At 40.9% G+C, this 26,872-nt stretch overlaps 1 protein-coding gene across 1 annotated transcript in view; it reads left to right on the top strand.

The window, feature by feature from the left end:
- Positions 1 to 26,872, top strand: part of LOC124788772 (glutamate receptor ionotropic, delta-2-like) — an 82,434-nt gene that overhangs the window by 38,860 nt on the left and 16,702 nt on the right. Inside the window, exons 3-6 of the mRNA XM_047256055.1 lie at positions 3,186 to 3,476; positions 11,810 to 11,934; positions 12,018 to 12,194; positions 19,130 to 19,338. Of these exons, the coding sequence (XP_047112011.1) occupies positions 3,186 to 3,476; positions 11,810 to 11,934; positions 12,018 to 12,194; positions 19,130 to 19,338 (802 nt within the window). The remainder of the gene's footprint in view (positions 1 to 3,185; positions 3,477 to 11,809; positions 11,935 to 12,017; positions 12,195 to 19,129; positions 19,339 to 26,872) is intronic.

Raw genomic sequence — 26,872 nt, 5'->3', positions numbered from 1 at the left:
TTTCAATGAATATTTCTTGAACATTCTCTTCCCCCACAGACCTACTCAGACTATTAAGCTCATTCGAATGGTCCAAACCATACTTAGTGGGTGAGTGCCTAATACCCTTTGACAATACTAACAATCTGCAAAAATAATGCGTGGTCAACAGCAAATTCTGCTTGCACTTAATTTGTGTCTGCAACCGCTGTCCACTACAGGTGAAATGGCAACGTCCGTGAGAATTTCGTGGCGCTTCTGTGGCGCGTTGGAGCGCCTTTGCCCACCGTGTGTGTTTGGAAGCGCAGTGTTTTGGAGACTGCTGGCTCTCACTGCTTCTGAGCCAACAGTATCTGAAAGCGTCGTGTAGCGATTGATGTGATGCTATGGCGAACCTATGGGTGTGTGTGTGTAGCATGCTGCGTCGTCCTGAAGACCACTGCTGCTGTACCGATGACATTCGCGCATTCACGGTAAAAGCAAATAAAGAAGTGGCTATCTGCAACTAAATTTTCACACGCACGATGCACTAACCTTCCGGTCTAGTTGCTGTGCATACGAAATACCGGATAAAATAACTACCTTTGACTCGTATCGTTGTCATAGGGCTTACAGTTTGTATCTGTCAGGTTTTTAATAAAAATGTTAATCCATACCTGAAACAAAAAAACAGAGTAAATAACTGTTAGATTGCTGCATAGGTGCTGCTTACAAATAATGTTTCCCAGCAGCGAGTTTAGAGTTCGACATCATTCACTCTTTATTCATTAATTGCACACAATAGTGCACATAGAATGTTGGCCATAACCTTGTTACTAAGTCTACGTAGCTACAGAGTCCTTAGTAAGCATGATCGCACTAAGTAATGTTGTTCTTATGGCCAACAGTGAACTTAATTCCTGGTTCTTAAGTAAGCAAGTTCTGAGACAAACTTGGTGATGATGATGTAGTTGCCAACAGTGTAAATCGACCCTTAGTCTTTAGTACACCAGACCTGAAGATGGTTGTCATTCAGCCGAAACCAGTTATCAGCAAATTGTAATTTTAATTTTTACTGCGATAAGAATATTACCAATTTTTAACAAATAAATCAGGTATCTCTATCTCCGTCACCTGACGATGTCAGGACTTACAAACACACATAGACGGCACACCAGTTTTTTTAGAAAATGATCTAATCCTTCCGTTGCAGCTATGCAAATTTATGTGTCTGTAATGGAATTTAAAATTCACGGGACACCATGAAAAATTCTGATTAATTAATTAAAATCAGCAATTAACATATAAAACTTATATCTAACTGATGTTTATGATTTGTGACTACGTTTGCAAAAACATGCTGCCATGCTAATCACCTATAAAACTTGTGTAATTAATTATGCTTACTTTAATTTAACATGTGATTCAATCACCTCTCACTGGCTAATAATGTATGCAAATAAACATGTAAGTATTCCATTCAGTACGTCTTGATGAGCGCTTTTATATGATGGGTCGATCTCATTTGTCGTTAAATTATTACAACTGTTATTAGAGGTATTGTGAAAGTCCGTTCTTCGCTCAATAACTGATTAAATGTGTCATTTGCAAAGTCAAACTGTACTCAGCTGAATCATCCCGCATTGCTCTCAGAGTTGGCGTATTGTACTTCACTGTACATCGTATGGTTTACGCTACACATTCGCAAACGTATACAAAGCCAAATAGTCCACTGCGTGAGCTGCAGTGGTGGATGTGACGTCAGCTCCGGACTTCGGCGCGACCCTGACAGAAGCGCGTGCGCCAGCCGCCTCCCACCTGACGGAGCGCCTCGCCTAGCTGGCTCCTCATGTTAACCCTTTGAGCACCAGTGGTTTCCGCCTCAAGCCACCATTTTATTAATTTTATTTTGAAGTACCAGTCAGTGCCTTTTAGTATGAAACCACCGATGCTATTGCAAAACAGATACATCTAGTACTGAGGTACTTCTACGAATGTAATGCATTGTAGTAGACACTTACAGCAAGCATTCAAAGCAACAGTCGGAGCGCAGTATGTACAACGTGGCTGTAGGAGATTGTGACACGAAGATTTTTTTTACAGTGATCATACTGAGAGCATGATTGACAGCTAAATCAAGAACATCTAAAGTTATTGTAACGTAAATTTGAGATTTCACTACTGCTTTAATGAGTTGTTTCGAAATGAAACCACTAGAGTAGTGTGTACCTTTCATATAAATTTATTAACTCTTATGCCAGTTTTTGCTTTTATTTAGGATAATTTGCTTTAGGCGTTATGAGTTCATAGACGTTGTGGGACTGTGTCTAGGAAAAATGCGAAACTGATTTCAAATATATCACATGAAATTACTGGAGGTTGAAAACTGTGTGTCCCAATGGTTCCAAAGTGCAAGCATATCCCTGTTTACTTTTTGCCAGTTTCTTCTTGTATACTATTATGATGAAGGTTATTTTTATGAATAATTTCGAAGTTATTTTTTTCATATTGTATCAGAGTGACGCAATGCCAAGGAGCCGTCCTTCCATCCTCAACCAGAAAAAACCACTCTTGGTATCCTTACTGTCTGTCATTTACAGGGCCTGCAAAACTTCGTCGAGTAACCCCAGATGTCACTTCTGTTACACAAGTTAGCTTCCTCTCAATTACTACGAACTGTTACAGATCTGACAGAAAGACACAAATCGTGTTGCACAGTTGAAGGATATTCCATAGGCTGGCAGCCTAATTAGGCGTTGCTTGTGGATAACGGTGTCGAAAACCCTTCTGGATACCTAGAAATATGGGACCAACTTGATATCCCCTGTCGATAGCACTTATTATTTTGCGAGAACAAAGAGCCTGCTGTGTTTCACAATAACGATACTTCTATGAATCTGTGCTTATTATGCGTCAAGGGACTGTTTTCTTCAAGATGTTTTATAATGTTCAAACACAGTATATGTTCAAAACGTCTGCTGTAAATTAATGATGATGTGACTCAAGAGTAAGATTTTGAACATGACTGCACTTCAGCAACTGCGCATTCGAGGGCTTTAGTGGATTGGAAATAACAGGCAACTAGTTGCAAAATAAAGGTTTATTAAACCTTGACCATAGTTTTAATAAACCTGTATTTTGTAACTGGTTGGCTGTTATTCCCAGTCCATTCAAGTTCTTACTCGCGAGTGCCGAGTATGTTAGATGTCTGGAATGTTCGTCACCAGAGTGTGGAGCTGGGCCTCCTGAACACGTCGAGTCACTGGTTGGTGAGGAGCAGAGGTCCCCCGCCTCCAGGCCTGGTCGTGCGCTTGGACAGTGACGTCACGTGGGCCACCCCAAGTGCTTCTGGCGATCTGCTGCTGCAGCAGCTGACCAGAGACCATCTGGCGGGCACCACTGTGCAGCGCCCGCTGGGGTCCTGGTCACCAGTTGCTGGCCTCGTTTGTCACGACCATTGTCGCAGCCAGGGCTTCCGGAGGAACCTCTGGGGCCCCATCCTGAGAGTCGGCACAGTGGTGAGCACGCAAATGCATCGCTGGACATTAAAACTGCATCACCAAGAAGTACAGAAGAAAGCATTTTACTTTTTATGCGAATACTGTATAATAGGAAAAATATGTGTTGAAATTTCAAGGTGATTTTGGCGTAATACAGGACGAGAAACAGTATACAGCGCTGCCAGCTCCATTTTGGCTTTTCATCAAGTGGAACTGACAAGGGGAGGCCGTCAATTGTGAAATTCAGATTCGATTCATACTGCTCATAATAAAAGCTCATGGCCAGAGGTGTAATGTGGCAAAGCACCAAGATGCACTCCTCGGCCGTTGTCGCGAAAAGCGACAGTTAAAAGAAACCGTTACGGTGAAATATTCTCTACGATTAACAGTTTTCTACAGCGTCGTGGCGCAGCGGTAAGCGCTCGGGTTCGTAATCCGAAGGTCGCCGGATCGAATCTGGCGCTATACAACCCTTTTTTTAGTATTTGTTTTTTGTAATTCAAATATATATATATATATATATATATATATATATAATTCCCGGCAATCAGTTGCAACAATTATGCATATAATAAGTTGTTGAAAGTCGTTTGTCGCGGAGAAACTGGCGACTTCGAACATCATTATGTTTTCCGCAAACAAAGTTGTATTTCACAAATGTTATTAATTGTCTTCATAATGTTAACCACGTATACTTAACGGAAGACGTAGAAACGGTATTACGAAACGAATACGTATAGCGTAAGTCAAACGTTCGAATTAGAATGGAGACCCCACGAACACAAATTTGCTGCGGCAGGTATGAAATATAAACTCCGTTACTCGCTCGTTACACTTGAAGGACAGATGTTGAATGGGCCGAAACGAGCCGCCGCATAACAGCGTACTTGCCTGCTAACTTCGACAGAAGGTAGATGCGGCCCCTAGCGCAACTTATAACATCGTCGAAAATCAGTGCGGACGGGAGAGCTTTGGTACACCCTGTTAAAAAAACGGCAAAATGGAGGTGGTACAATTGGAGAGCGATCCGCCTTCACCAACATGCATAAGTAATTCATTAATAGTTTATATATATATATATACATATTTGAATTACAAAAAACTAATAATAAAAAAAGGCTTGTATGCCGCGAGATTCGATCCGGCGACCTGCGGATCACGAACCCGAGCGCTTACCGCTGCGCCACGACGCTGTAGAAAATTATCAATCGTAGAGAGTATTTCACCGCAACGGTTTCTTTTAACTGTCGATTTTCTCGACAACGGCTGAGAAGTGCATCTTGGTGCTTTGCCACATTACACCTCTGGCCATGAGCTTTTATTATGCGCAGTATGAATCGAATCTGAATTTCACAATTGGTGGCCTCCCCTTGTGAGTTTGGATGACCGAACCGGTACGTCATTCCACGCTGCCCTCAACTCTGTGCCAGAATGCATGAGATTTAGTGACTGGCGTTTTGTGGCACGTCACTCTCTCGACAACCCATAAGCAGACGTGTTCAGTAAGTGAGAGATTTGGAGAACTTCTTGCATAGTTCAACGGTCAACATCCTCCATTCCGAGGAAGGTTAGGAAGTTATTTTTTATTACTTTATTTGCTGTCATTCTCAAATGATCTGCCACCTACGTACTGATACAGGTCGTGTTTTCACAATATTAAATTTTATATATAAAGAATATGAAGCTTATTTTATTTATAATATTTTAATAATAATGTAATAAAGAGTGAACTCAAACTTTGACATGAATAGTTCAGTTGGGGCTATATGGTAAAGAAAAAACAATAAAAATGTTTGTTTCGTAAAGAACTCGCCTTGCATCTCAACATAGTCTCCCTTGAACAATATACACTTGATCCTGCGGCCTCAACCCTTTTCATCTCATCGCAAAAATAGGTTCTGTTAATCTCTGCCAAATACTCGTTGATTGCAATTATCACTTCCTCGTTCGACGAAAGCTTTTTCCCAGCAAATAATACATGTTTAAATTTTTAGGTGATTTGGGGGTAATACAGGATTAGAAACTTATTATATAAAGCTTCCAGCTCCATCTTGGTTATACATCAGGTGGAACTGAGTTTGGATGAACGAAACGGGTACGCCGTTGCATGCTAGGGAACAGTAAGAAGTCACTTGAGGTAAGTCTGGTGGGTAGGGTGGATGAGGAACCAATCGAAAGCCTAATTTATACAGTTTCGCCATAGTTATCGCTGGTGTGTGCGATGGTGTATTATCCTGGTGAAAGAGCACATTTTTGTGTACCAGACCATGTCTTTTTTAGGCAACGCAAATTTCAGACGATCCAACAATGAAGACTGATAGGATCTAGTTATGGTTCCTCCATTTTCCAAGTAATCTGTGAGGATTATTCTTTGGGAATCCCAAAAAACAGTGTCCATCACGTTCCCAGCTGATAAATGGTCTTCGTCTTCTTCGGTGCACTTTTACCAGCCTTTATCCATTGTTCTGACTGCCGTTTTGACTCTGGTGAATAATGATGGGTCCAGGTTTCACCAACAGTCACAAATTGGCGCAAAAAGTCTTGCGGACTGCTATTAAACGTGTTGTGCCGGATACACTTTCGGTAGACTGTGAGCGATCGCGGCACCCACTTCGCACATAGCTCATTCATAGCCAATTCTCCGTGCAGGATACTGTGCACTCGCTCACTTGAAATGCCCACAGTCTCAGCAATCTCTCAAATTTTTTCTGGCGGTCTCGCATTACCATATCATGGATTTTGTCAATGGTTTCCTTTGTGGTGGCCTCAATTGGACGGCCGGAGCGCGCTTGGTCTTCGGTGCTTGTCCGACCACTTTTAAATTCATTTATCCATAAATAAATGGTCTTCAATGATGGCGAAGAGTCTACATGAACTTCACCCAATTCCGTTTTGATTTTAGTGGCAGTCCAACCTCCAAATGAAAATGTTTAATGACAGCACGAAACTCGGTTTTCTCCATTTTCAGCCGCAGTCAACACATTGACCAATTCAGGCATCTGTCAGGAATGTATTGTACTATGTACACTGTTGAAATTCTTTGTACGATCCTTGGAGTAATCAAACTTACCAACCATCAAGGTGCAACAGAAATGTTCCATTCTTTCATAGCAATTTACTGTTCTTATCAAAGCACCCTCGTATTTATATATAAGTAGTTTCAATGTTTTAACTTAACATTTACTGCATTGGAGATGGCCACAAAATGACCTAAATTCTATAAAATAAACATTATTTGCCATTGATTGCTGTACCCTTTACTACCTAAAGTAAATACAGTCGCTGGGCACAGCTGCTTCCTCACGGAGTCAAACCTGATTTTAACAAAGTTAAACAATATTGCAGCTTCAAATATTTTTAAACTTAAAATTAATTACGAATCAGAAAAGCTTAAAATAAACAATTTGTGTATTAAGAAGATAGAAAAACAGGAAACGGAAAGGGTTTAGACTTATAGAATGCTAGCACTGAAGTACCTCAGAACGACAATGAGCCTCTCGCTTCTGAGCAGCCACTGCCCCATCTATTGCTACCCGTTTCTCAGGGTGGGAACCTTAGCAATACTTTGAGTCTCTCGTCCTGAGATGGCGTGATCCTGCAACTAAGTTAAGTTACAGTACACAGCAGCGTGTGGGGTCCTCTATTTCTGTATTTCTCGACCAGTCTATTATTGTTGTCTACTATACATATGTTTTTGTGGCAATGCAGTAACTAAACACCTACTTCTTTTTCTCTGTTTGTCTGCCTTCTGTTAGGCCGCTATCGTTTGATTTGCTACCGCTACCGCTGTTGTCTGTCTCACTGGAATTGTTTATTGAGCCATTTGTCACCTGGGCTCCTTGCGCCATAGATCAGGAGTCCACTACACGCAGGAAGGAAATTTCGGAAAACCGTGTTTAGTAACTTTGCTTTAGTGGTGCTGTCATCAATAACGTCACCATTGTTATCGCGCTGTGAAGGTATTGATTCCATTTTCCACTGATGTATTTTACATACGACCGAAATCCCTTCTGGTTTTCTACCATATTTCGAGAGAGAATTTCGTTGTCGAAACTGTTGAAAGCTTATCGCACTGAATTTCATGCTAAATTTCGAGCTTCTGTGAAACTTAGCCAGTCTTGGAGCTTTTGAGTTCTTGTAAATGATATTTTTTTGTGTACCGTGCGGAATCGTTAACGCCTCTTATTAATTTATTTGGTACATATCTCTCAACTGCCGTCGATACTACTTCTCCGAATATAAACCTCATCTGGTCTGCGATTACATACTCAGATTGGAAGGAGTAGAGACTCCCTCTTAGGAAGGTGTCAAGCGAATTTTTATCTGCTTTTTTTTAAATAGATATATTTTGCATTTATTTCTGGTGGATTTGGATGTTGCTTGTATCTGTCATGATACTCCTGAAGTAGATGTTCAAAATAAATTTCTGAGAAGGCATTCAGTACGATTTCGGACGATGTTTAATGCCTGCCACCGACTTCAAACATGTATTTTCGCCACCATAGCAAGGGTAGATTGAAGTCACCACCAATTATAATTGCATGAGTGAGGCACCTATTTGAAAAGCCACTCATATTTTCTTCGAACTGTTCAGTAACTATATCATCTGAGTCGGAGGGTCGGTAAAGGTAACCAATTATTAATTGATTCCGGTTGTCAAGTATAACCTCTTCTCATACTAGCTCACAGGAACTATCTACTTCAATTTCTGTACAAGGTAAACTATTTCTCATAACAATAAACCCTTCGCCATCAACTGTATTTAATCTATCCTTTCTGAACGCAGTTAGTTTCTTTGTAAAGATTTCAGCTGAACCTATTTCCTGCTTTAGCCAGCATTCCATGCCCATAACGATTTGAGATTCAGTGCTTTATATCAGCATTTGAAGCGCTGTTACTTTTCCAGCACATCTGCGACAACTTAGAACTACAATACGGTTTGTTTCCATGTCTACCCTCTCCCTGTATTCGGCCTGCACCCTTTGAAATTAAAGCCCTTTCTGTACTTTACCGAGACTCTCTAAACCTAAAAACCACCCAGTCCCCTCCACACAGGTCTCGTTGCCCGAAGTAAATACTTCAAAATTCGAATCAAGGACAATTTTCAACATGAATAACTTAAAAGTAGATGACCTAGTTGTAGTGAATCAGTTTAAAACACTTAAGAAAGGCTTCCAGTCCAGATTTTATAGCAGACAGGTTCCTTTCGGAATATGCTGATAGAATACATCCATGCACAGCAGTCATATGCAACCGTTCGCCTGTAGAAAGACTCGTACCCAAAGACTGTAGAGTTGCATAAGTCACACCAATACCCAAGAAAGGAAATAGGAGCAATCCGTTGAATTTCAGACCCATATCACTAACGTCGAATTGCAGTAGAATTTTGGAACATATAATATGATCGAGAAAACGATTTTTTGACTAATAGCCAACACGGATTCAGAAAATATCGTTCTTGTGGAACGCAGCTAGCTCTTTACTCTCACGAAGTAATGAGTGCTATCGATAGGTGACGTAAAATTGATTCTTCATTTTTAGATTTCCAGGAGGCTTTTGACACCGTTCCTCACAAGCGACTTCTAATTAAATTGCGAGCCTACGGAGTTCGCCTCAGTGACTGGATTCGTGATTTCTTTTCAGAAAGGTCTAGTTCGTAATAATTGATGGAAAGTCAACGAGTAAAACAGAAGTAGTATCTGGCGTTCCCCAAGGAAGTGTTATAGGCCCTCTGCTGTTCCTGGACGCAGATCTATTAGATTGTTTGCAGATGATGCTGTCATTTATTGTCTAGTAAAATCACCAGAATATCAAAACCAATTGTAAAATGAATTAGATAAGATGTCTGCACGGTGCGAAAAGTTGACTCTAAATCATAAAAAGTATGAAGTCATCCACATGAGTATTAAAAAGAAGGCGTTAAATTTCAGTTACACGATAAATCACTCAAATCTAAAGGCTGTAAACTCAGTAAAAACTTAGGGATTACAGTTGCGAATAACTTCAATTGGCACGCTCACATAGATAATGTTGTGGGGAAAGCAAATCAAAGACTGCGATTTGTTGACAGAACATTTAGAAAATGTAACAGGTCTACTAAAGAGACCACCTAAACTACGCTTGTCCGCCCTCTTCTGGAGTACTGCTGTGCAGTGTGGGATCCGCACCAGATAGGATTGACGTAGGACACCGAAAACGTTCACAGAAGGGCCGCTCGTTTTGTACTATCGCGAAATAGCGGAGATAGTGTCACAGACATGAAACGTGAATTGGAGTGGCAATCATTAAAACAAAGGCGTTTTCCGCTGCGGCAGGCCCTTCTCATGAAATTTACATCACCAACCTTCTGCTCAGAGTGTGAAAATATGTTTTTGGCGCCCTCCTACCTATGGAGAAATGATCATCATAATAAAATAAGTGAAATCAGAGCTCGCACGGAAAGTTTTAAGTGCTCCTTATTCCCACGCGTTGTTCGAGAGTGGAACGGTAGAGAAGTAGCTTGAAGGTGGTTCGATGAACCCTCTACCCGGCATTTAATTGTGAATTACAGAGTAATCAAGTAGATGTAGATGTTATCCTCACCAAAGCAGCGAATGGACTGTAGACTGGCGTAATCTTACTGTACGACAGTCCGCCTGTAAAAGATATTAATTCTTCGAAAATTTTCGGCGCCAACTCTGAAGGAGCAATTTAACGTTACTATTTCATAATCAGTTTCACTGTTACTGAAATGCAGTTATTTTGTTGAAATTATGTTTGAATCTTCTGCTTGCAATCAAGCAAGTTGTGAGATTAAGATGTAGCTCAATGGCTACCATGTTCAAAATGTAAATTAAGAGGGAATGAAAATTAAGTAACTGTCAAAATTGTGAAGTTAATCTCTAGATTAATATAAGCTAGCAATGCAATCAGTATGCTTCATAGAGATACAAATAGATTTAGAGCTTCCAAAGTGAAATTTTCACTCTGCGGCGGAGTGTGCGCTGATATGAAACCTCCTGGCACATTAAAACTGTGTGCCAGGAAGTTTCAGATTTAGAGCTGTCTATTACAGGGAAAAAACCCTTTAGGTGAAATTACGTCATTCTTCCATTGTCGTGATATTTAAATAATAATAATATGTTTTGATTGTTGTGCTTTACAGAAGATTATCTAAAAGAAACAATGATACTTAAACAGGAATTTGTTTAAGATCTTGAGAGAATGAATTTAAGAAAAAATGTTAAGTAACAGAATCTGTTTCACACTGGTTGTGTGAATTTTGGACTGTGATATTCAGTACAGTTCTACCTGTGGTGTCACCGCCAGACACCACACTTGCTAGGTGGTAGCCTTTAAATCGGCCGCGGTCCGTTAGTATACGTCGGACCGGCGTGTCACCACTATCAGTGATTGCAGACCGAGCGCCGCCACACCGCAGGTCTAGGGAGACTTCCTAGCACTCGACCCCAGTTGTACAACCGACTTTACTAGCGATGGTTCACTGACAAAATACGCTCTCATTTGCCGAGACGATAGTTAGCATAGCCTTCAGCTACGTCATTTGCTACGACCTAGCAAGGCGCCATTATCAGTTGCTATTGATCTTGTTAATCATGTACCGTCAGACTGACGTTCACCTTTAACGGATTAAAGTTAAGTATTCCACCAGCTACGTCCGTTTTTCTAAATTCTAATTTCCTTGTCCTGTTCCAAACCTCACGCCAGCCTGCGTGAGCTAAAACGGGTGCCTTTCGGCTTCCTCTATTATTAAGGTGTTGGCTCTCCTGCCAACCCACAACACTACCCACTTACATTTAACACAAGCTCTTGCCTTATTTTTATTAGCTCTTGTGATAGCTATAGTTGAAACTTGCAGAATGATATCTGGCTAACTCTTCATTTGTGTAATTTAGTATAAGCACATTGCACGCGGTAACCATTATTCTTCATGTAGCGTTGGCTATAAATTAATGTTGCATAATCTTGCTTTCCAGAACTCACAATTTTCGGGAACGACTTTGCGACATGAATGCTGCTGTCACACCAACTTTCACTTGACTTTACACATTTTTAGCACTCACAAAAATATTAACATCATCAGACATTACGCAGCTACGTCCGCACACCAGGATACCCTTCCCACTATTGTCACCTTTTCTTTCCTTCAGTCTTTGATCAGCCTTGCCCACAACATTTCCTGTGTGTTCCTACCAATTTAAATTGTTAATAATTGTAATTCCTAGGTATTTAGTTGAACAGCTGTTTGAAACTGGAACTTTAATTATGGACGCCCTGTATTTTATGACGCAAGAAAAGAAGCGTGGTGTTGTTACAAAAACCAAGTGATACAATTTTCGTAAATATTTCAGGTAACTGACCTACCTCTCGATAATCTTGGACAGCGCCTCAGCGACGTCGAAGAGAAATATGTAGACACAATGGCACGTTTTGGTTGGGGACTGACAAACATTCTGTCACAAAAATTAAATTTCACGTACGTCTGGTAACTAGCTTTCAGGCTTCTTAAGATATAGTTGTCAACAATTTCATATAACATAAACCGCTTTCTTTTTACAGTACAGTTCTGTACGCGACGGCGTCTTTCGGATACAAGCGGCAGAGTGAAAACAACATAGTCGATGGACTGGTGGGTATGCTGGAGAGAGGGCTAGTCGACGTCGGATCGGCGGGGCTGGTCATGGTGGAAGACCGCCTCAGCCGCATCGACTACGCCGGGCCCTCCCGCCTCTGGGTGTAAGTGTTGCCACCTCGTCAGTTGCGAGTCTGCACCAACCTGCCGTAGACAAATGCTGAATAAACAGGCTTGCTGTATCAGGTGTAGCGTACAGAGATTTGTCAAGCTTATTGGAAATTTGAAGGTATGAAACGTTCATTTTGTCCGTGGCTCGGAGGAAGCGTGGCTTCTTACGGAGTCGCACCGTAACCTATAATCTCTTGGCGATGTGCAGCATGCAAGGTGAATAACACTACGTACTGTTCTGCAAATTTATTATCGGATTTTTTTGTTCTGAAGGCTCGATCCTGAGCTTTAATCACAAGCGAACCAATACGCCTTACGCACAATGAGTTACATCAACACACACACACATATATATATATATACTTTAAGTTGTGTTGTTGTGGTCTTCTGTCCAGAGAATGGTTTGATGCAGCTCTCCGTGCTACGCTATCCTATGCAGCCTTCTTCACCTCCGAGTAACTACAGCAACCTACATACTTCTGAATCAGCTTAGTGTATCAAATGGATAAATTTTTAGACAACATTGTTGTGCGGAGATAACAGCGATTGGTTTACTTATAATCAATTATTCGAAATGACAGTCACAATTGCATTATTGCACAGGCAGGGTGACGACTCCAGCGAGCGACCAACTCCAGCGAGCGACCAAATGGTGTAAATTGCCCTGAAGATGACCCTATCGCTGGTTGAAACCGGTTGGCGACAAAATAAATAATGCGATTGTGACTGTCATTTTGAATAATTGATTTATCAAATGGTTCAAATGGCTCTGAGCACTATGGGACTTAACATCTGAGGTCATCAGTCCCCTGGAACTTCGAACTACTTAAACTTAACTAACGTAAGGACATCACACACATCCAATCCCGAGGCAGGATTCGAACCTGTGACCGTAGCTGTCGCGCGGTTCCAGACTGAAGCGCCTAGAACCGCTTGGCCACAGCGGCAGGCGCTTAGTCTCTCCATCTCTTGGTCTCCCTCTATAATTTTTTTACCCTCCACGCTTCTCTTCAACATTAAATTCGTGATCTTTTGATGCCTCAGAACGTGTCCTAACAACCGATCCCTTCTTCTAAGCAAGTGGTGCCACAAATTCCTCTTCTCCCCAATTTTGTTCAGTACCTCCTCATTAGGTACGTGACCTAGCCGTCTAAGTTTCAGCATTCTTATGTAGCACCACATTTCGAAAGCTTCTGTTCTCTTCTTGTCTAAACTATTTATCGTCCATGTTTCACTTCCATACATGACTACACTCCGTACAAATACTTTCAGAAACGACTTCCTGACCCTTAAATCTATACTCGATGTTAACAAATTTCTCTTCTTCAAGAACGCTTCCTTGCCATAGCCAGTCTACATTTTATGCCCTCTCTATTTCGACCATCATCAGTTATTTTGTTTCCCAAATAGCAAAACTCATCTACTACTTTAAGTGTCTTAATCTGATTCCCACAGCATCACCTGATTTAATTCGTTTACATGCCATTACCCTCATTTTGCTGTTGTTGATCTTCATCTTATATCCTCCTTTCAATACACAGTCCACTCCTTTCAACTACTCTTCGGGGTTGTGCTATGTGTTTCAGAAGTACAATATCGTCAGCAAACCTCAAAGATTTTATTTTTATCCATGGATTTTAGTTCCTACTCCAAATTTTTCTTTTGTTTCCTTTACTGCTTGCTCAATATACAGATTGAATGACATCGGGGATGAGTTACAACTCTGACTCACTCCCTTCCCAACCACTGCTTCCCTTTCATGCCCCTCGATTTTTATAACTGCCATTTGGTTCCTGTACAAATTGTAAATAGCCTTTCGCTCCCTGTATTTTACCCTTGCCGCCTTCATAATTTGAAACAGAGTATTCCAGTCAACATTGTCAAAAGCTTTTTCTACGTCTACAAATGCTAGGAAAGTGGGATTGCCTTCTCTTCATCTATCTTCCAAGATATGTCGTAAGGTCAGTATTGCCTCGCGGGTTCCTGTATTTCTACCGAATCCAAACTGATCTTCCCCGAGATCGACTTCTACCAGTTTTCCATTCGTGTGCAAAGAATTGGTCTTTGTATTTTGCAACCCTGACTTACTAAACTGATAGTTCGGTAATTTTGACACCTGACAACTTCCTTTTCTTCTTGAAGTCTGAGGGTATTACGCTTGACTCATATATCTTGCTCACCAGATGGAAAATTTTTGTCATAGCTGGCTCTCCTAAGGCTATCAGTAGTTCTAATGGAATATTGTCCACTCCCAGGTCCTTGTGTCGACTTAGGTCTCTCAGCGCTCTGTCAAATTCTTCACGCAGTATCATATCTCTCATTTCATCTTCATCTGTTCATCTACGTCCTCTTCCATTTCCATAACACTGTCCTCAAGTACATCGCTCTCTATATACTCCTTCTACCTTTCTGCTTTCCCTCCTGTGCTTTAGGTTATATTGAGCAATTTGGCTTTACAGTTCAATATATGTTTTTTATTTTAGATTGTAGTAAGAACTGACCGGTTTTGACGTCTTCGCTACGAAGTGCTCACTTCAAAACAATGTAGCTTTAAAAGTTAATGAGATTTTAATACTTTATAGGCACATATATTGGCAATGGAAATTTTAAGTTATAGAAATTCTCAATCACCCACAAAAATGTTCTTATGATTTTCCTAAAGTAACTTTTTCTCAGCCAAGAATAAACAAACAACAGAAAGCGTGGGTTTCTTTTGAAAGTCTCAGTTGTGGTTGTAAGACGCTACAACCACTGTGACCATACCGTCTGATAGGGGTCTTATAAAGAGTGCTATTTAAGAGAGGTTCTGTGAATGCTGGACCTCGCGATTAACAGCGTGCACGCGAAGCTCGAGGTTTTTGGAAAATGGCTTGCCTGTGACTGGCAACGTAGCACCTGATTCCATCACGGCGACCACTGTTATTCCCACGGTCCAACAGGCACAGAGCCAGTTTTAAATGCTATTCTGTATAAAATCCGAATCACACTGTTCGATCACAGTGCTCGTAGCTTCTTAAAACTACAAAAGAGTCCTTAAACAAATCCACGCTTTCTGGTGGTATATGTGTATCCGGGCTGAGGAAAAGTTGCTTCAGAAAAATCATAAGAACTTTTCTGTGGGTGATTGAAAATTTCTGTAACTTGACATTTCCACTGCCAATGTATATGCCTATAAGCTATTAAAATTTCATTAACATTTCGTGGTATATACTTCGTAGCAAAGACGCCGAAAACCGGACAATCCTCATTAAAATCAAAAATAGAAAATATGTATTGAACTTTCAAACCAAATTACTCCGTATAACCTAACGCAGAATAAAACAACAAAAATTTTAGTGTATTTTGCGTTGAGCCTATTGCTTCGCTTGTAATTAAAGCTTAAACTCGAGTCTCCATAATGCAAAATCCGTTAGTAGTCGGGAAAGTTATTGACTGACCTGGATTAGTTCTCTTCACTATTATACATGTAAGAGCACTCCTGATAAGGGTCACCAGCCTAGTTATAACCCGCGAGATGGGGTTAAAATTTTCAGTATTCCATCTTTGAAAGCCCTGTACGAATCAAACCACATTCGTAAGTAATTCGAATTACGGCTATTGGACTGGAATACGTACACCGTTTTAAAACACTTCCAACTGGCTCCTAATAACTTCTACTGTGGCATACTATGGATGATATCATCAAACCACCTGTGTTCAAAATTGTCCCACTCTTCAATGACGAGTCAGCATAAGCCGCGCGAAATACGAGGCCATCGTCGACGTTCAAAACCGGCTCCTTGCAGTCGAACTCACACTTGTTCCATTAGGGTCATGTCTGAGGAACAAGCAGGCCACTCCTTTCCGCTGAACATAGTACGCTGTACGAGCATGTTCACGGAAACAGCACGATGAGCACGCGAGTTACAGTCCATCAAGTTGAAATTGTCAGCAATATGTTGGCGATTCGGTCCCACTATGGGTTGGAGAATCTCGTCCCTGTACTATAGAGCAGTGAGACAGCTTTCAGCAACAACGAGAGGTGTCCGGTGGCCCCATGCAATGTCACCCCTGGACATCACTCCACCACATCTCTCCTCCACCGCTTTGCTGCATATATGGGACACAACATTGGAAGCGTTCATATTACCAGGATGTCTCCCGAGATGTCTTCAGTTGTCAGGGTGCAAAAAGATCCAGATTTCGTTCATAAACAACACTCGAGGCAATCCTGGGGCGTCCGTTTTGCATGATTCCGTGCCCTTCATGGTGCTGTGATGTACGACATGATGTTCAGTATGGCCATTGGGAATGTAGGTTCGCATCACACAATTGTGTCCAAATAGTTTGGTCCGATACATGACGTCCTTTAGCGTCTTAGAATGACGGATTCCGTCCTGGAGTACTAAGCCCATAGTTCCTTTGATTCAGAAGTCATAGATATAGATCGCCCTGCACCCCTATCAAACATGGGTACCATATGCAGCGTTAACTCCTCAACATTACCTGTGGAACTGATTCCATCTCTGCACCACGTGACTTGGACTCAGGTGCAAATGTCGAGAAACCTCCCTAATTGCCACATAACGTGGTGATTCGGACCCAATCATTGATTGGGACTGTCCTTCGTGGCACTATAGATAGTCACTCTACTGTTTCACAGAAGTCTCTAATACACCCGTACTGGTGTTATACTTTCAATTGAAATTCTGCAATCCATTCGAGTGCAGCTTTCTACCCGTAATTAGCTCTTATGGTAATTCTGTGTATGTTTACAAGTAATGTCACATATGACCTTCCGATCGGAACAGAAACAGTCACAATAGCAACACACCTGTATGTCATATCAGGGTTATGCGAAACTTTTGTTGGTTTGTGTACATCAGATCTAAGCTTTAAAATTCGAAAATTTAGGTTATGGTGGAACAGTGAACCAGTTTTTTTTATGAATGCTTGCAATCGATATCTCATTTATAAAAACAGTGGAGTGGTGACTTGAATATAAAAATATGCATATAAAAATTGGCTAAGAAAGCATACAAAAACAAAACTTTCTTCCAAACTGATGAAGAGTTTGCCAAAAACAACAGAAGAAGCTTCTAGCAAAAACTATAAAAACCTACCCTTCAATTTCGAGATGCTAATTGGAACATTGCTCACAAAAATATAGAAATTTGCAAGATATTTTCAGATTTCTTTAAGAAACTCTTGAATTGTGAAGTCATTGTTGAAAATTTTGAATTCACTCCAAATTATTCTAATAAACCAGATTCAGAACCACCAACAATTGAAGAATTACAAAAAATCATTTCAGAATTAAAAAATAATGAAGTTCAAGTGGAAATCATATAGTGGCCAAACTATGCAAAAAATCTAAAAAAATCATTAAATTTGTGTTCAATAAAATTTGTGTGGAAGGAGAGATCTGAGCAGAGGAGAAAACAGCTTTCATCCATCCCTTCACAAAGAAGCCTGTTTCAGAAGAGCAGAGCCACATTTGGGTCTACAACTGGGAGAGTACCAGGGAGGGTTCTGAAAGGGTGGATCATACTCTGAACAACTACAAAACCTTAAAAAAAACGTTACACTATATCAAATATCAATGACATACACAATTTCCTTCATTGATTTCAAAAATGCAGATAATACAATTGATAGAGAATCCCTAATATCAGTGACAGAAGAACTGGATGTGGATAAGAAAACAACTAACAATAAAAGCCACTATTATAAATACGTCTTCGAAAGTTAAATTCATGGGTAAAGTATCAGACGCATTTGTAATAAAAACTGCAGTAAGACAAATGGATGGGTTTCCAACATTATTGTTTCATTGTCCCTTGAGAAAGTAATCAGAGAATGGAAGAAAACCATAAAGAATGGAATAAGATGGTGTTGCGAAAAGCAGATTTTAAAATCAACTGCATTGCTTTTGCAGATGATGTGGCCCTGTTTACTGAAGCAATGAAGGAAGCAAAGAAACGAATCCTTGAACTAGAGAAACATGCAGGTAAAGTAGGTCTCAACACTTGCTTTGAAAAAACTAAAATAATGGCAAACAAACACATAAATAAATACATAAAAGTCCAAGAACATAAAATAGAAATAATAAAAGAGTTTAAATGTTTGGGGAATGGATTAATTGGAATGCAACAGAACACAAAGCAATAGATCCAGGAAAAACAAACTTGAATTGGCCTTCATTTGACAAAACAGACATACAACAAGTAATTCCTTTCATGAGGTCCAAAAGTAAGCATCACGATACAGTGATCAAGCCAGAAGTATTGTATGCAACAGAAACCCAAGCTATGAATCACATAGGCAAGATAGAACAATCAGCATGAAACTAAGAAAAATTTTAAGAAAAACTGTAAGGCCAAAATTTCTGGATAGTAAAAAAAATGTACCTCAAGAATCAAACTCTCTAAAAAAAGAAAGACCTCAGATACTATGCCAAAAAGGAGACTACATTTTTATGGACATCTTGTCAGAATGAACTCTAAATAGATTAACTAAACGAATTTTTTATTTCTTCCATAACCCATAACGAAACCTAATTGATTTACGGAAATTGAAAAAAACTGAAGAGAATTAAAAATTAGAGGAAAGTCATTACTCGATAGAACAGCTCTGTAAAGTACCAAAGACGATAAAGTAAGATTCCAAGACAAATTTAAAATAAAGTCGAAACCCATGAACTCGGAAGAGGAATGAAGAAGATCAGAGAGAATGAAGAAATACTGGCACAAAGGCAGGAACAGTATTCGAAGAAATAACTGATTCATCGTACTCCAATAAGGTTGAAACAAAAGAAGAAAACAGAATTGCACCACAAAACCCGATTTTTCACGATTAATGAAAGACAGGAGATATATAAAATTATGCTCATAACAGGGTTCGCTTGCAGCTGATTTGGTGGCATACTCTAACGAACGACACGTTTCAGGTCAAAGATCATGTTCCGGCACCCGGCGGTGGTGACGGTGCAGGGCACGCTGTTCCGGCCGCTGGCGCCACGCCTCTGGCTGTGCGTGGTTCTGGTGTTCGCCGCACTGGCACTGGTGGCGCGCGCCGTCTGCTGGGCGCACGGCCGGCCCGCACTCCACGCCTGGGGTGACACCTTCCTGCTTGTCGCCTCTGCTGTGGGGCAGCAAGGTACACCTTGACAGCAATATTACACGAGAAAACGCGAAAATTGTTAATATGTAACAAAATCTTACGAAAAAGTTGCTTTATGTCATTTGTTTTCCGACAATTGCAATGTTCGATCATCACATAGCACGCCTTTCTCTTCAGGACCGAGTGCAGCTATCGAGTGGAAATTTATGTCACGTCCTAAGATATCTGGACTCTTCGTTGTTTACAAAATAGAAGCTTCTAAGTCAATGCCACAAGTACGGCGATCTATGTCATATATTTCGGTAATCGAAAAATCAATAATCGACCATTGTAGGTGCCTCTCACTTGACCTAGGACAGTAATATTTGACAAGAGACGAGGTTTAGCAGCAATATTATACGAGAAATCGCGGAAGTTGGTAATGTGTAGCTGGTTGCTTGTAGGTTAGCAGGCTGCACCGATGTGCGAGCATGGCTCTAAACAAAATAACGTTGCATGGTATGTGTTCTACACTGCTATTGGCAGACACTGTGAGTTCACTGGGAAAAAGCCTGTGTGTGTGCCGCAGAGTTACGAGATGTATTTATAGAATGCTTTAGTTTCTATTTAACTAATGCAGTATTTTCATACTGGTGGAATATTAGTGTATATTCTGTAACCTGCACATCCTTTTAACTGACACTGGTGGATTCAGGCAGCTATCACAATGGAACACGTATTGGACTCATAAAGCACAAAATATTGTAGTGAAATGCAAATTATTAATAGATGGATGCCAAACATTTAGTTAAATAAAAGTTATTAATGACAAGGCCCAATGCTGGGTGCCAAAATACAGTAAATTCAATTTAATGAAGTATGAGAAATGTACATTTATTATAATCATTTATAAATCATTTGTACAAAAAATTTCAGTGCAGATTGATTGGGCATACGCACAACTCTGGGCATGAGGGGGGGGGGGGGGGAAGGATGGGTGATTACACACTTAATCTCACCACATGACAGAACTGGTGGCATGTGCAGAAGTGGACAGCTGGTGTGATGTCAATGTCAGTGCAAGATATCAGTCTCCTGTAACATCTCTCGTGGCGTCAAGCAGACATTGGTTTACAGTAGAGCACTGCATCTGTGAGGTGGAACTATGTGGGCAGCAGTCGCTTCCCGCGTTGTGCAAGCATGCGGCCAGCGATTTCCTCACCCAGTATCACGTGGTGTGCACTCACTGAGTGGCGCACACTGACTGAGCTACACAGCTAAGGAAACCTACAGTGGACTCTGTACACCTTCGCTACAATGTAGCAACACTAATGGTCCTGGTGTAGGAATGCATTAAGAATTACAATTTCTCTGTAGCTGTCGATTTTCCATAATTTCTATGCAGCAAGTGCGTGCTGTGTACCTGAGATTCATGAAGTATTACCCCTGCATTGAGTATGATAACATATAAAGAGAATTAAACTGATAATAGAATAATGAATATTATTGAAAGACTGATTTACTTGTGGAACTGTAAATATGTCTGAAATAATGCCAGCATTCAGTCTGCTGTTAAAATTGCATTGGCATTGCCTTCTTTATAATTAACAGAAAAGTTCAACCCAGCTACACTGTAGATTGTTGTGTGTAAATGGAGCAAATTAACTAATAGAACTCATTACAGTTGGTAATATTAATTGCAATGAATGGAAAGAGGAAGTGTAAGGTGCAGTGGTAATGAAAGATGCACATTATTTGAATAAATTTCTAACTGGGTAATTATTTGAATAAATTATTTGTAACTTACATAATGTATAACATATACTGCCACTGAATTGTTTTCATTTACTTCTTGTACCGAATTCTATGACTAATATTTTTTACCTTTGTTCAGTCCATTTTGTGTTTTATAAATAACTTATTAAAGGTCTGTAAATAAGTGTGGCTCACTAAGTAAACTTGCAGACTACAATGCCAAAAGTTTTAGGTTCGATCCTCCCATATGTTGTGGGACTGTTCCTGTTATTTATCGCTTCTTTCACCTCTGACAATGAGAAAAATCCGAAGTTGCACTTTGTTCTGGAGTATGTGTTGAACTATGGGTTTGTTCTAAGTAATTGTGTAAGTCGGTTCAGAGGTGAAAGGAGTCAAGCGTGTGCCACTATGTCTGTAAAGGTGCCGGCTGGAGTGGCCGTGCGGTTCTAGGCGCTACAGTCTGGAACTGAGCGACCGCTACGGTCACAGGTTCGAATCCTGCCTCGGGCATGGATGTGTGTGATGTCCTTAGGTTAGTTAGGTTTAATTAGTTCTAAGTTCTAGGCGACTAACGACCTCAGAAGTTAAGTTGCATAGTGCTCAGAGCTATTTGAACCATTTTTTGTCTGTAAAGCACTGTAATGTTCCAACCAACCTTCTGGATGAGCACAGCTTTACTTACTTCACAGTATATTAAAGGTGTCACAAAAAATTTTCATAGGTGGATGGCCTTAGCAGTTACACTACTGATGCAACCCAATTTAACTGATCTGCTCCTGCCACTCCTCCCCCCATCTCCTGCTAACATGCATTAATACTCTACATAAGGCCAGTGTTACACTATCAAATTTCTTTGTCAAAGGTTTGATGAAAGATTTGATCGAAAATTCGTCAAATATATTTGACAAAGATCTTTGACGTGACGCTAAAAAGGGGCATTACACTGTCATATTTTTCGTCAAAGTTCAAGATGGCTGACAACAACAACTTTTTACTAACTGCAGCAGTTGCATGTACCACAATTGCACTGTGTGCACATGCAGAAGAGAAGCGGGGGAAAAAAAGAAAACGTACCTGGGTGAAGCTGTGGGTTTTATGATGACATGATAAAAGCATTCAACAAAACTTGTTACATAAGCTAATAGCGGAGGACGTCAAGTCGTACATCAGTTAGTTAAGAATTGCTATGTATACACTTCTGAATGTGCTCAGTGAAGTGTATCATATCACAGAGCACAATACTCACTTAAGAACTGCTATATCGGCAGAAGACAGGCTCACTGTAAAATTCCAATTTCTTGCTACAGAGAGAGTTAGGTTAGATTAGATCAGGTCTCCAATCTTCTTAATCTATTTTTGTATTCAGGGTGCCTCACGTTGTAAAACACCTCATCAGCTTCATACATCTCTCTTAATTTTGTAGTTGTTGGTACACACCAATTGTATTTACTGGCAATGTTTATAACAACACTACAGATGACAGAACGCTGCAGCGATGCTAGCGCTCTACGTGGTAACATGTCACATTGCAGTGAACAGAAGACAAGCGACTTCTTTGATCAAATCTACAGCGAGGCCCTAGATTTGGTCAAATTTATTTGACGACAAAAGAGATTTGACAAAATTCCCTCTTACACCATCAAAGATATTTGACAAAGATATCTGACAAAGAAATTTGATAGTGTAATACCGGCCTAAGTAGCCCAAGATGAGAATTCAGCCAGCAGAAAATCATAGGGTACGTTTATGCTGTAGCCTCGCTGTTCGCACCACGCTGCTGGTGCATCGCACATCGCTGCTCCCTGGGAGCCTTGTTACATCTACACTGCAGCCTCGCTGCTCGCTAGTGAACGCTGCAGTATAGCTAGCAGGAACAAGCAGACCACTGCTGGAGTGACATGAAAGCTGTTAATCGTAGCTCTAGTTTAAGGACTGCGATGGTCACAACGCACAACACAAAATATCTCGATGTCATTGTCTGGCGACGATCGCAGCGAGCAGTGAGGCGAGCAGCGGGCCGAGCACTAATGGAGCAGATTAAAACAGGCGAGTGAGACTCAGTGCGCTTGTTCCAACTTTACCAAGCCACGCTGGCTAGCAGCAAGGTGACAGCATAAACACTCCTTTAACCTGCAGCACCTTCCTCCAATGTACCAAGATTCCTAAAACTATAGGATATTGGTGGCTCGTTAATTATGCAGTTTTAAGCAGTTTGTGGTACTACAAAATGAGTGGACAAAGTTATTGCTCAGCTGCTAATGACTAACACCGACTGACTTTACATCTGAAAAACTCCAGAAATGTTTGTGGGCTGTTGTTGGACGTCCGGAGTCATTCAAAAGTGTTTTAGGATTAACTCTGGTTAAGCTTTCCATTAGAATACGTCATGGTTTTTCGATCTGACATGTGCCTGTGCAGTTACATAGAGCACCGAGATTCAAAAATTTTGGAAGATGAATTGGGTATGAATACACAAAAGACTACATAATATTGCAGTGACATTGGCAACTATTTTATCGAGAAAGTGTCAAGAGACAAGCAGGAGACGCTTTATGCCTTTCTACATCAACTGTAACTATTGCAACATTATCTTGCCCAGTATTTACAGATAGTTGACCTGTATTGGTGTCCATAACTGGGGGAAGCTTACAACAAACTACAGACGTATAATAGCCAAACAAATATCGAAGAAATAGGGTTACGAATTTCGATCGATGCATGCCGTAAAAATAAAAAATTATTTTGAATGTAATTTGGAAAGCGAAGCTGACCCGGAAACACAAATAATTATTTGCCAAAAATTGATGATGAAATTGTGCATTGGAAGTCATAACTCGTAATCAGGAAATAAAGACGAATTCAGTAGATTTAACGCACCGATATCCTCTCTGCACATGCAGAACGTGTCGCGAGCATAAATCTTCGAAAATCAACTAACGTTTCTGATGAAATGTTCAACAAAAAGAGTTGTTCTGAAGACTAATTTTAAAACAATGAAAAGTACATTCGTTTAATAAATGACAAATAATTGGAGCAATAAACGTCATCGGTTTTCCTATCTATTATTCATAACACTTTTTACAGCATGCGATTCACTTACATGACATATAAGAAACTCCTGAATGTATCAGCTGTGTAACGCTGGAGTCACCTCAGAATGAACTCTCATAGGTCTCAAAATGCTCTACCACTCATCTCGAAATCGGAGTCCTACAGTATGGACTCTTGAGTGATCTCTGAATGAACAAGAATGATCAGAATGAACTTCAAATGCGAGCTCACAATTGTTCTCAGACTGATCTCAAGGCATGTTCATTACTTTCCCCTCTCTCTGTCTTTCAGGGCACACAATTTCACGTAATATCTTGTCATCGGTGGGCTCAATTTACAATGTCACCCGATGAACGATGAACGCTCGTTCAGTCATTGTTGCAGGATTCCAAACTTTCTGATCTTGCTTTGAAGCTGGTGGCAGCTTGCTTGGATCATGGGAACTCCAGTATCGTTCTCGCGCTAGCTCCCATTGCGGTACCTGCTGTAGTTGGTGGCTAGTTCCCTACTAGCTTACAAGATAGTCTTGTGAATATCAGTGCGAACGCCTCCAGTCCTTTCTTGGGATTCCTGAGCTGTTAACACGGCCATAGCTTAACAACAAGGCCATTTCTTTGTAATGAGAATGCCTTTAAGTCCTCATTCAAGTGTCTCATGTGCTTCCACAGCTGTCACCCGCTCCTTCGTCTCCCATTATTTAAACGGGACACTTCTTTTAGAGCGAAGCACAATATTTCCACTAAACCATACCCGTCTGTCGTTCTGACTGTTGGGAAAATCTCATGATAACCTCATGCATCTTAGCTGGAACTTTGTTTCCAGATCGTTTCTCTTCGAAGTATTACAATATAGTTTCTGTCAAAGCGAATGTTCGAAATGGACACCCAGTTTTCTCAGTTGACTCTGAGAAAAGTATAAATGAGAAGACAAGATGGCAGATCAGGCATGGGCAACGTTTGGTGACCCGCAGTCCTGATTCACTTATTTCCTTAAGCTCACAGGGCGCCTCATCACATGACGCGACGACAGCTCTCGTAGCGCATCGAGTCAAAATTATAGCATCCCTGGCATTAGTTGGGTTGGGCTATTTGGGGAAGGAGACCAGACAAAAAAAAAAATGGTTCAAATGGCTCTGAGCACTATGGGACTTAACTGCTGTGGTCATCAGTCCCCTAGAACTTCGAACTACTTAAACCTAACTAACCTAAGGACATCACACACATCCATGCCCGAGGCAGGATTCGAACCTGCGACCGTAGCGGTCGCGCGGTTCCAGACTGTAGCGCCTAGAACCGCTCGGCCATCGAGGCCGGCGAGACCAGACAGCGAGGTCATTGGTCTCATCGGATTAGGGAAGGATGGGGAAGGAACTTGGCTGTGCCCTTTCAAAGGAACCATCCCGGCATTTGCCTGGAGCGATTTCAGGGAAATCACGGAAAACCTAAATCAGGATGGCCGGACGCGGGATTGAACCGCCGTCCTCGTGAATGCGAGTCCAGTATGCTAACCACTGCCCCACCTCGCTCGGTCTTTCGTTAGTGTTTACGGGGTAACGCATCAATAAGATGGCACCCCTTTCCTGACATGCCATACCACCAAATTATGCCAAAAACCCGTGGTTTTGAGAGTATATTCATTTTATGTTCACTCCACCTTCAGATGTTTTCGTTTATTTACGCACTGTGAACACTGAGTCTTTGCCTACAACATGTTACAAAAGCGGTCCTAGAAACGTCCGTTTTAAAATTCTGGAACGCCATTAGTAAAGCAAAAATGTTCGCGCCATGTAAAGAAATACACTGGCCCCCGCCCTTCCACCCTGTTCTTCCCCGCCTACGCTCTCTTTGACTCCCTTCTCTCCTCCGAGTCCTTTTGCTTTCTCCTCCACTGCCTACCCCATTCCTTCTCGCGTCCGCCCTGCCCCTCTTTTTCTATGTCTTCTTCCTCCATCGGCTCTCCTACTTTTTCTTTTCCACTCCTCCCTCCTTTTTTCCCCCTCATCGGTCCAGGTCCTCCCCCGCCCCCATCTGCCGCCGTGTCGCCTCTATAGTGATGTTTTTAGTGAATGTTCGGTGTTGTGCGTCCCCTGTCAGTGTTGGGAACAGCCACCATACTGTCGCTAATTGTGTTTTTTATCTCGTGCGAACAGAAACCAGACTGTCGTCGTGTTTATTTTTTATTTATTTATTTATTTATTTATTTTTCTTTTTAGTTCTGCCTGTCTCCTTACTATGTGTCTTCATCAGCATCGTCAACGCCGTGTTTTTATATTTTAAATTCCACAACTTTCCGCCATTTTACAGTTTTTTACAATGTCATCGTTTTATCGCCTGTTTTTCATGTTTATCTTCTCATTAAGTTTTTTAACTTTTCTGTAGGCTGTAGAGCAGCATATTACGCTGCTGTCAGCCCGCCACCCCTCGGGGGGGGGGGGGGGGGGGGGGGGGGAATCGAAATGCAATAAAGAAAAAAAAAGAAAGCAAGTGAAGAAATATAAAAATCTGAAGATCGGATGCCAGACATCTTGAAATGTATCATGGAACAATAAATGCCAATAAAAGCAAAAGCAACTGGTTACAGCTAATTCATTATTAATTATTAAATTTCAATACTGGCAGTGTTCTAAATGTTCATAATGGACAGGAATTATTTACTTAAGTTAATACCAGAAAGAATAGGGAAACAAAATACGCCAGTAAGATACCTCATTTTTCACCCGGCTCAAAGGACGATGCATTTGAAAGTAGAATAACGTGGGCATTGTTCCCAAACACGACAGTCTAAT

The sequence above is a fragment of the Schistocerca piceifrons genome, chromosome 3, assembly GCF_021461385.2.
Source record: "Schistocerca piceifrons isolate TAMUIC-IGC-003096 chromosome 3, iqSchPice1.1, whole genome shotgun sequence".
In the NCBI taxonomy this organism is placed as follows: domain Eukaryota; kingdom Metazoa; phylum Arthropoda; class Insecta; order Orthoptera; family Acrididae; genus Schistocerca; species Schistocerca piceifrons.
This window is presented reverse-complemented; position numbering and strand designations above follow the sequence as displayed.